This window comes from Mandrillus leucophaeus, unplaced genomic scaffold (genome assembly GCF_000951045.1).
Source record: "Mandrillus leucophaeus isolate KB7577 unplaced genomic scaffold, Mleu.le_1.0 Scaffold692, whole genome shotgun sequence".
Lineage (NCBI taxonomy): Eukaryota > Metazoa > Chordata > Mammalia > Primates > Cercopithecidae > Mandrillus > Mandrillus leucophaeus.
This window is the reverse complement of record NW_012107497.1, coordinates 1,719,939-1,731,684: the sequence shown is the minus strand read 5'-3', so window position 1 is coordinate 1,731,684 and position 11,746 is coordinate 1,719,939. Positions and strand designations below refer to the sequence as shown.

The following is an 11,746-nucleotide window of genomic DNA, read 5'->3' as shown; positions in this document are numbered from 1 at the left end:
AAAATCAGAAAAGTTGTAGGATACAAAATCATACAAAAATTAGTTGAGTTTCTTTGAACTAATAATGAAAAGGAAATTAGCAGACAAATTCCATGTACAATAGCACCAAAAAAAAAAAAAAAAAAAAAACAGTGATAAACTAAAGAGGTCAAAGAGAATGCACTGGAAACTATGAAACATTGATGAAAGAAATTAAAGATGACAAAATCAAATGGAAAGATATCCTACATTCACGGATAGAAGGACTTAAAACTGTCATTATATTCAAAGCAATTTACAGAATGTAATCTTTATCAAAATTCCAATGGCATTTTTCACACAGAGAAAAACTCTGAAATGCATATGGAATCACAAAGAATCCCAAATGGCTAAATCAACCTTGAGAAAGAAGTACAAAATTGGAGGTATCACACTTCCTGATTTCAAAATATATTACAAAACCACAGTAATTAAAAATAAATTGTATTGTCATGAAGACAGACATACAGACCAATGGAACAGAATAGAGGGCCCAGAAATAAATCTACACATATAGGGTTAACTGATATTCCACAATAGAGCCAAGCATACATAAGGAGGAAAGGATAATCTCTTCTATAAATGGTGTTGGACAAAACTGGATATCCACACGCAAAAGAATGAAATTGGATGCTTATCTTATGCCATATGCAAATATCAACTCCGAATGGATAAAATATGTAAATGTAAAACCTCAATCCATAAAACTCCTAGAAGAAAACATTGGAAAAATCTTGTGACATTCATCCCGGCAATTATTTCATGGATATGACACTAAAAGCACAAGCAACAAAAACAAAAAATACTATTGAGACTACATAAAACTAAAATTCTGTTCAGAAAAGAAAACACCACTGTGAAAAGGCAATCTATGGAATGGGAAAAATACAAACCATATGTATACACTATGAGAATTATTTCTAATTCAGAGCTATTAGGAGAGTTAAATAAAATGAATTACATAAAGAATACTTCATGTTATAGCTACATTCTAAGTTATCAAAATAACAGCAACTAATATCATGACTACTATTTTAAACACATCAGGACTTAGATAAGATTTTGTGGTCAGACCTGAAGACCTTACATTAACAGCTGGTTATTTTCTAAAATATATAAAGAACTCCTACAACTCATTGGCAAAAAACCCTAAAAACCCAATTAAAAATGGGCTAAAAGCTTGAATAGACATTTCTTCAAAGATGACACCCAAATGGCCAACAGGTGTATGAAAATATGTTCAACATTATGAATTATCAGGGAAATGTGAAATGAAAAGCAGAATGAGCTATCACATTTACACCTCTTAGACGCCTACTATTAAAAAATGCATTAGTGAGGATGTGGAAAAATTGCAACTACTGTACATTGTTAGTGAAGTAAAAAATGGCATGGCTATTATGGAAAATAATATGGTGGTTCCTCAAAAAATTAAAAACAGAACTACCACTTGATCTAGCAATCTCACTTCTGGATATTTATCCAAAAGAATTGAAATCAGGATCTTGAAGGGATACCTGCAATCCCATATTCATTGCAACACTATTCACAATAGCCAAGACGTGTAAACATCCTCAGTGTCCACTGATGGATGAGTAAAGAAAATGTGTTACACACATACAAGAGATTAATATTCAAAAAGAATGAGATCTTGCCACGTTAACAACATGGATGAACCCTAAGGACATTATGGGAAGTGAAATAAGACAGTGACAGAAGGACAAATACTGCATGATTCTATGTATAAGAGGTACGTAAAATAAGCTGATCAAATCAGAGAGTGAAATAATAGTTGCTAGAGGCTTTGGAGAGGAGGAAATGGGAAGCTGTTAATTAACAAAGGTTCAGTTATCAAAGATGAGAAAATTCTCAAGATCTATTGTACAACTTATGCCTATACCTATAGTGAATAATGCTGTATTTTACACTTAAAAATCAGTTAAGAGGGCAAATCCCATGTTAAGTGTTCTTACCACAATAAAGTAAGATTTCAAAAGAAGTTAAAGGATAAGAGTGTATCTGTTGAAAATAACATCACATATATTCACTTTAAGGTTCTTTCCAGTTTTAAAATTCTACTCAGAAGTCTTCAGTGTACCAATTTATAGAGTTGACTAAAATCTAACAATTCTGTTTCTGGGTCACTTGTTCAGTCACATCAGAATGTATAAAGGCTTCCTTGAAGCAAATCAATGATAATTTTAATCTAAGGAGTGGTCCCCACTAGCTGGCTTTGCATCCTCTGTTTGCCAATTCCTTTCTACAATCTGTGTACAGTCTGAGGGACAAGTTGTGTCAGGAGGGGCAATGGCAGAGATAGAGTGAAAAATCTCCTCTCCTTCATCCCCTCCCAACACAGGATTGCTGGATGTGGAATCACCTAGAAGTGCTTTTTCTGCTTTATAAAAGGCATTACTATGTTTCACTCTGCATGGTTCCAAGATTGTTCCTCAGCAACCTCATAACTAAAAAGGATATCCTTTTCCTTGGAATCTTTTACTCGGTATATTAACTTGCCAAACTCTATACAGGTTGTGAGTTTGTTTATAAATCAGAATCCAGGCTATCTCTTCTCATAGAAGTGCTAATAAAAATATAAAAATTTTCTCAGATCAGACCACAAAATCTTATCTTTCCCCTGAAGTATCTAAAGTAGTAATCATATCGGTAACTGTTTTTTTTTTTGTTTTGTTTTGGTTTTTTTTTTTTTTGAGCACTTACAATGTGCTTATGCCATGAAATGTTCTTTATGTAATTCATCTCATTTGACTCTCCTAAATAGCTCTATGAGTTAGAAACAGTTTCAATAATACACATGAGGAAACTGAGGCTCAGAGTTCAAGAAATTCTCTCAAGGTCACATAACAAGTAAGTAATAATGAAGGCTCTTAAAAGTAGAAGTTGGGGAGCAGAAGAGTATAGGTCAGAGTGATGTCATGTGAGAAAGACTCAATTTGCCCTTGTCTGCTTTGAAGTTGAAAGGCAGCCATGAGCCAATGAATGTGGTCAGTCTCTAGAAGCTAGAAAAGCCATAGAAATAGATGCTCCTCTACAGCCTCCAGAAGGAAGGCAGCCCTGCTGATATGTTAATGTTAGCTCAATGAGATCTGTTTTAAACATCTGAACTACAGAACTGTAAAATAATGAATATGCGTTGTTCAGGGTCACTAGGTTTGTAGTCGTTGCATCAAAAATTGAAAACTAATACATAGACACATGAGTAGTTATCAGGATGGGATAATTTAAAAGAAGTATGTTTTTGTTTCTGTGGCCATCAACTATTTACGGTAGTGTTTTGAGACAGAGTCTTGCCCTGTCGTCCAGACTGGAGTGCAGCGGCCAATCTCAGCTCACTGCAACCTCTGCCTCCTGACTGCAACTGATTCTCATGCCTCAGCTTCACAAGTAACTGGGATTACAGGTGTGTGCCACCACACCCAGTTACTTTTTGTGTTTTCAGTAGAGACAGGGTTTCGCCATGTTGGCCAGGCTGGTCTCAAACTCCTAGCCTCAAGTGATCTGCCTGCCTCCGCCTCCCAAAGTGCCAGAATTACAGGCATGACCCACTGCACTCAGCTCTCAGTATATTTTTTTAAGTGTTACAATGCAGGTAGCCTTACACTTTTACTGTCGTTTGAACCTACTCTAATCAGCAACACCTCCCAACACACACACATGCACGCACCATTGAAATTGTTCTTATTAAAGTGGATATAAGCTAGAGTGAGCACGTAACTTATTGGTCTAAATGGCCAAGTTTTAAGAGTGAATAGTAATTCCATTGTAGTAACTGCTATATATTAGGATTTCCCAGACATCTTACACTACTGACGTTTTGCTAAATTCACTGAATAATTTTCAATCATCAAGTTATTTGAACTAACCAGCAGTATTTAATGTAGTTAGACATCTTCCTTTCCCTGAAAACACTTTCTTCTGGATTCCAGAATACCACATCCATCATTTCCTTTCTTTTCAGCTTTTTCTCTCCCCTTTCCAGCCACCCTTTTCAGCCCCTTTGCTGATGCCTCATCATATATACATCTAGAGACCTCTTATCTGTCTATACATTTTCCCTTGGTAATCTTATCCTGGCCAATGGATTTAAATACTATCAACGTGTTGACTTCTAAATTATTATCCTCAACTCTGATCTTAGATCCCCTTTCTTTACATGCATTCATAGCCTTATAGGCACTTCAAGATTAATATGTTTAAAACTGACATCCTAATGTTCACTCCCAAACCTGTTCCTTCTACAGTCTCACCCATCTTGGTTTGTGGCAACTCTATATTTGGCCAGTTGCTTAAGAAAGAAACCTCACAATAATCCTCGGTTTCTCTAATTATTTCCTAAGTCACATCTACTTCATCAGGAGGGAAATGACTTTGATGAAATATTGGCCTCCAATTCTGCTACCAGATATGCTGTGCTAGAGATCATGAAACAGAAAAGCTCACATGTAAAATTAAAATGCTCATATCATACCATTTGTTTATTTTTATTATTTATTTTTTTGAGACAGAGTTTCACTCTTGTTGCCCAGGATGTAATGCAATGGCACGATATCAACTCACTGCAAACTCCACCTTCCAGGTTCAAGTGATTCTCCTGCCTCAGCCTCCCAAATAGCTGGGATTACAGGCGTGCACCACCACACCCAGCTAATTTTGTATTTTTAGTAGAGATGGGGTTTTACCATGTTGGTTCAGTTGGTCTCGAACTCTGACCTCAGGTGATCCACCCACCTTGACTTCCCAAAGTGCTGGGAGTACAGGCGTCAGCTACCACACACGGCCCTACCATTTATTAAATGAGTTAAAAACATATGGCAAGAGGGAAGAGATTCGGAGGATAATAAAATTAGAATAAATTCAGACACAGATTGTTTTGTACGTTTGTTTATGTGTCACTTGGTCCAGTAACAGTACCTGGCACATAGTAGGTGATTAAAAAAACAAGTGCTAAATAATCAAATGTATGAATACTGCTCTATGTGTGAGTAACCCAATATACAAGAATCACAGTAGAGAAAGTGCAGTGTCACCCTAGTATAATGAGGATGGGCATGGAGTTGGATAAATGTAAATTTGAATTCAGGTTCTGCCACTTACTAATTAGGCACAGAAATATAAATTAAGTTGGCCTATTTAAAACAGAGACAAAAGCACTCCGAGCTAAGGGAAGCATAAAAGCTAATGTGGAAAATTTTGGGGCACCTGTGTAGGATAACAAGTGACTTAATTTGGTTGAAGAAAACATGAAATACATGTGTAATGAGCATAAAAGCATAAATTATTAATATATCATAAATCTTTTTAAGGCAGTTTAGGAGAGTAGCCTTGTTATATGGGCAAAATTAAGTGAAAAAAATTGTGAATATTATTAGGACTGTGAATAACAAAAAAATGGACAAGAAACTCTAATAAATTTCACTTGGAGACATACTAGATTTGAGATATTAGTGGATATCAAGGTATAGATACACAACACAGAGTTGAGAATGAATTGGAAATGTGGCTATAACTCAAGAAAGATTGGAAGTGGTGAAGACAGAGATACAATGATCATTTGCATACAGATTGAATACAGATTGCATACAGATTGAGGCCGGGAGATTAAATTATTAATTATTAAATTATGTTAAGAGAACAAGTACACAGATAAGAAGGCCAAGACATCTCCCATGAGGTTCACAAGCTAAAGAAGTTGGAAGAGCAGAAAGAGCCAGATAATCAAAGACACAGAATAGTCAGAGAGGAAGAACCTGCTGAGTGTAGAGGCTGAGAAAAATGTTTCTTCAGTGGTAGAAAGTTAGGAGAGCTGAATAAAAGCCATTTGGCTCTGTGACTAAGAATACTTATTTGTTGAATAAATAAATGAACAGTTAAAGCAGAGTGATGTGTTTGGGGAGTGGGGGCATGCACGTTTTTCCCATAGGGGACAGTCACCCGCATGGCTCTCTCTTATAGAGGACTTTATTTTTCTCTGTAGACCACACATTAATAAAACTTTCTGATGGCATCAGATCCAGCCTGTCTTGACTTCATTTGAAGTAGAGCAGGTACAGCCTATAGCTGCAGTGTAAGCTCAGTCCTTCTGACACTTTTGGAATTAATGTTTAGTGTGAATAAAGGCATACACTTATCAAACCTAACTACATTTAACATCATCTTCTGATATGCTCTTTAGTAACAGTCAGAATATATCATTCCTCATCTCTTGTGATTTGTGCTGTGTCTTTTCCAAAGGATAAACATTATACTGATTTGAATGCCTTATTTTAAATAACACAGGTAAGTGAATTTGTTGAATTATCTGTTATTTATGACATAATGTATTCGGTAATTTTTACACAAAGGTAGAATGAGCAGAGTCTAGCAAGATGTAAGTCCATTTGTAATTACTTCATTAAGGAGTCATACCTGAGCAATGCCTTAATGAGGTGGTAATGAGGTGAAAATGCGCTACCAGAATAGGCATTGCAGAAAACCTAGAAAAAGGCAGCTCAATAAAGTGATAATGAGAGGGGGGGGAAAAAAAACCAGCTCAATAAAGTGATAATGAGAGGGGGGGAAAAAAAACCATTTATCTTTGCTTGGTGTATGCTCCTTAATTTTAGGAGGTGGCACTTATTCCTTAAGTCTTGGTGATTTCAATGGGGGGAATGGTATAAATAGAGTTTAGAGAGTCGATGGAGAGTCAAGAGGTCCAGAATGAGAGGGAGTGAGAAGAGAGCTTTGCAAGTAAACTAGCCAAGGATGGAGGTCGTAACTATTTCAGAGTTCCAAATTTTTAGCTAATGCATCAATTAACTGCCAAATAAATTACTAATTAAATGCACGCCACTATCTTAAAAAAAAATCGAGTCTCCAAAAATGTACACATTTTTTAACCAATAGGATCAGGTCTATCATTTTTAAACTCTCATTTATAGTGTAGTTTTGATAAAAATCACATCATCCAGCACGTTTCAAATTGGCTCCGCTGAGCAAAATCAATCATTTTTGTTAAAAAGTAATTCTTGCAAATCTAGCAAACTTAGCGCATTTCATTCCCACGCTGTAACGTCTACAAGGCTATTTCTTGTATGTTGGATTCCATACAATATTGCAAGAGTGGAAAACTCCACTGAGAGGCTTCTTCATATAGAAAGTACGAAACATTGCCTAGAATATGACCTGCTTTGAGTGTGATTTTTTCTTATAAATACTACAGAGCCTGCTATACACAAGTTTAAATTAGCAAAATTAACGGAGAGCATATGAAGAAGCTTGCAGTTGCATTTTTCTTACACAGAATATATATTTTGGAATGAATATAAAAAATAATTCACCTGTAGTATATGTATTTTCTTTATCTAGAAAAATCTCCCCAAATAGTGTAATTAGCAATTTTCACAGATTTGCCCACACTTTTTGAAGTTACATATATAAACCTTTTAATGAGCCTCATGTTTTTTATAACCATTAGTAGCCTTTGTCAAAGAGAACCTTAGAGGTTATTACATAATGAAAGTAGAAATCATTATTATGGGAATTCATATTTATGAAGAATCGTCATATAGTAAACCTAGAGAAGTCTCAATAACAAAGTAGAATCATATGAGGGAATCAGTAAAACTGGGAAAAATGAAACAGCTCTTCACGGGGAGATAAAAAGCACTGAAAAATTCAAGCAAGTAAAAGCAGTGTTAGATTATCTTGGAAGCAGTTCTCTGGTTTGTACAACAGAGAATAAATGTTGACAGACCTGTGAAGGAAATGGGCTCCGTGTAGGGTCAGAGGTGGTGACATAAGCAGCCTGTGTGTAGGCATAGCTCTTGAATCGAGGCTTAGGGGAAGAAGTTCTCTCATAGCCCTGTGCTAGACTGACTGTGATCTGCAGAGAAGGGTTTGGGGGAGTGGATAGAGAGGAGGAGGAAAAACCATAAGTAACCCAAAAGGACTACTTTCCAACATGGTAGAAAACAGAACATTAAATGGAAACGGTGAGATTTAATGTTTAATACTAAACATATATAAATGATATTAGAAATTGGTATACTCCCAGAATTATGGCACTCAATGTCATGTTGGAGAATAAATGATCTGGGAAGATATGAGCATGCTATTTAACCATGAGGATTCCATAGTAATACAACTCCAATATTTATATGGGATGGTACTCTTCAATCTGGCAAAAACAGGCATCCAAAAGCAATTTTCTCTAAATCCAAAGTAACTAAAACCAGAATTCATCAGGTCCATACCCTGCAAAGGACTAAAGATTTCAAAAGCTAGTATAGAGCTAGCTCAGTAAAGTGAGAGAGTTTGGCCTAAAAGCTTTCCACACATTCCAACAGAAATGTTGCTAAAGGTTTCTTCACGATTGCTTGTGCCTGAGAAAGCACAGGAAAACATCCAAACTACCCACGGTTGAGAGAAAGAACAAGCCAATGTCAAGGAAGAACCCCAGTGAATTCTATACAGTTATATAATGAAGAATTTCATCATGTTTTTCTTTAATGTTTATTTGAAATATTTTAAACCACTTTTCTGTTTTCAAAGTTATCCTGAATAATCAAAATCTGATCTTGTACATCATATTGCCATAAAGTATTTTTAATGATTAAAAACAATATTTCCCTTTAATCTAGTTGATGAAGATTTTAGAGTTTAATACGTATGTAAGTTTGCCTTTCATTTCATTGTGTGTTACACAATGGAAATGTAATATATTATGTTCTATATTCCTACGATATGGTACATATCAATAGTATTTTTTAAATACGTTTGAAAAGAATATTGTAGTCAATGAAGCAAAACTGAAAAGGTTTACATAGTCTTTCTGTATATATACATACATTAGGCTTTGTATATATACATGTATATATACATATATATTCGTTTTATATATATGTGCACATAATACCTAAAAATGCATATAAAATAGAAAACATCTTGAATATTACCTGTCCTTTGGACACTTTACCTGTTGAGAATAGTGCATTTGATGATGTAATTGAAAATGTTCTTCTTTAGTCACTTTAGGTGGCCTTGGCAACATTTCCACTTCCTGGATGGCTTCAATGCTCACTTGTTGAGGCAAAACTTGGAAGAGTGATGTGATGTACATTAAGATGGACTTCTTATCTGGATAGGTGGTAGCAACATCTGTAAGCACATTAACACTACACATCAATTCTTGGTTTCTATATTTGAGACTCTAAAAGGATAATGAACAAATCAATGTTACAGGAAGATGATAGATTAATGAACACTTAGTTGGCCATGAATGTCCTCCAGAGACTAATTAGAACATGATAATCAGGCCTAAAATGTCTTTCCAATTTGGCAGACCAATGAGATGAGCAGTAAAGTTAGTTTCTTTTCCTTGTTCATATGAAAACTTTATTCTATATTACTTTTTCCTAAGTCAAATTGCCAGACTAGCCCATCTAACAGAGTAGCTTTCATTAGGCAAGAAACAAAAATAAAAGATTACATTTTTCTTTCCATGGAAAGTTATATTAACATGTAAATTCAAATGGTGCAGTGGTAATTAAACAATTACATAAAATGGCTTAATGCTTTAGTTCTCAGTAAAGAAACCTTATACCTTTTTAATTGAATGCTGCTGATATTAAAGTATGCAGACAGCTAAATACGTCTCTGTGCTGAAATGAGTCATGTATCCACAATATAAACAGAAAAATACCGTATAATGATTTTTAATATTCCTTGTATATTAAAAATATTTGTTTATATTATGGCCCATCTGATAAAGTAGAATGTCGTTTCCCTTCCCAGACATTAGAGATAAATGCAAAAGTCCTACACATGAAGTTGATCTGACTTCACGTCCTTTGCCACATTCAGAGGGTGAATGAAACCCAGCATTTAAAGTCAGTAATAATTTGTAATAACACATATAAAGTGGCAGCTCCTTCAAAAGATTCATTTGCTACTTGGCATTACAATTTAGTTACTGCACTCATTCCAGTGAACCAAAATGTAAAGTAATCCTTTATGTGAAGTGTGTCATTAATACTAGAAAGTGTTAAAACGTAAGTTCTGACAATGAAATGCTATTTAGATAGCATTTCATTGTCATCCTTTTTCATCCTTTAAAAAGAAGGAAATTTTGTCATTGAGGCAACATTTGTAAATCTGGAGGCTATTAAGTGAAATAAACCAGGCACAGAAAGACAAGTACCACATGATCTCACTTACACATGGAATCTAAAAAGTTGAATTCATAAAAGTAGACAGTAGAATGGTGTTTACGAGGGGCTGTGGGGTAGGGATTGGGAAGATGTTGGTCAAAGTCACATTTCAGTTAGATAGGAAAAATAAGTTCAAGAGATCTATTGTACAACCTAATTAATAATAATGTATTGTATTCCTAAAAATTGCTGTGAGAATAAAGTGTACTCACCATGAAACATGATAAGCATATGAAGTAATACATGTATTAATTAGTTCAATTTAGCCATTCCGGAATGTATACATATTTCAAAACATGTTATACATGATAAATGTATGCAATTTTAGTTTTTTAATAATTAATCAATATAAAAATCAAAGATAAAAGATAAACATAAATCCTGGCAGGAGGTCAAGGCAATGTGGCAATGCATTTTCCTTGCCATACATTTATCTTAACTACTAGTAAGAGATCTGTATTCAATTTGTGTATTCTGATCAGGTGTTCTGATTATAAGTGAAAAAGCCAAGAGTAAAGTCTCAAGTCCATTAGCACAAAGGGAGGTTGAACAAGTGACTTCATCAATTCTTTTACAAGTATCAGAACCATGATTAATCAGAACAACTATTTTTAAAAAGTTACAGGAGAGGGAAAAATTAATGTTCCTTGGTCCACTTCTATCCATAGAATAATACAGTGCTTCTCAATTTTTAATGTACATATGAATCACCTGGGGATCTTTTAAAACTACAGAATCCGATTCAACAGATCAGCGGAAAGCCTGTAGCTCTGCATTTCCAATAATCTCCCAAGCGATGCTGAAACTGCTAGCCTGCTACGTTGTGAATAAGGGCCAAAAACATTACTTATAAGCAGACTGTTACATCATCTCCCATTTTATTGTTTTATTCATTTATTCAAATGATATTTATTGGACATTTCAATGCACAAGGCTGAGAGGTACAAAGTTATACAACACATATGCTCAACTTGTTATACTTTAATTAGCCAACAAATGGTCAAAGTAATTTTTACAAGTACTTTCTAAAGAAGAAGTAAATAATATTTTGTGCATGAACACTGCCTTCCTTAATAATCTTACTAACTTAGCTTTGGAATCCTGAAGCCTACAAATCTCCAATTCATTCGGTAATTGTTTTTCAAAATATTTGACCAATTGTTTCTTATATGGTGAATACTATACTTCACCATATCTTGAAATTCTAGAAAATTTTCTTCCTTCTCACTAGTAACTAGTCAGCTTTACCTGTGATTAACATAACTTAGAGCTCTTTCATTTTTAGTATATTAAATAAAACCATGATGTGAGAAAACAAATTAAAAAGGGTTGACCCTGTGCCTATTCACTGCTGTGTTATAGGCATATGCATGTATGTTTGGCCTCAAACATATGCCATGATAAAAAGTAAAAAATGGTGCAAAATTGGCCAAGCATTTTTATTGCCCCAAGAAATGTCAAACATTGTAATAAATTTTATTTACATAAAACATGTGGACTGAATGCAATTATTTTTTTCA

General features: G+C 34.7%; 1 protein-coding gene across 1 annotated transcript in view; it reads right to left on the bottom strand.

Moving 5' to 3' along the window:
- LOC105555622 (dystrophin) overlaps positions 1-11,746 on the bottom strand; it is a gene marked incomplete at its 3' end in the record, with an annotated part of 1,920,295 nt that overhangs the window by 1,392,822 nt on the left and 515,727 nt on the right. Inside the window, exons 8-9 of the mRNA XM_012002637.1 lie at positions 8,993-9,174; positions 7,772-7,900 (exon numbers count right to left, since the gene is read on the bottom strand). Coding sequence (XP_011858027.1) covers positions 7,772-7,900; positions 8,993-9,174 — 311 coding nt within the window. The remainder of the gene's footprint in view (positions 1-7,771; positions 7,901-8,992; positions 9,175-11,746) is intronic.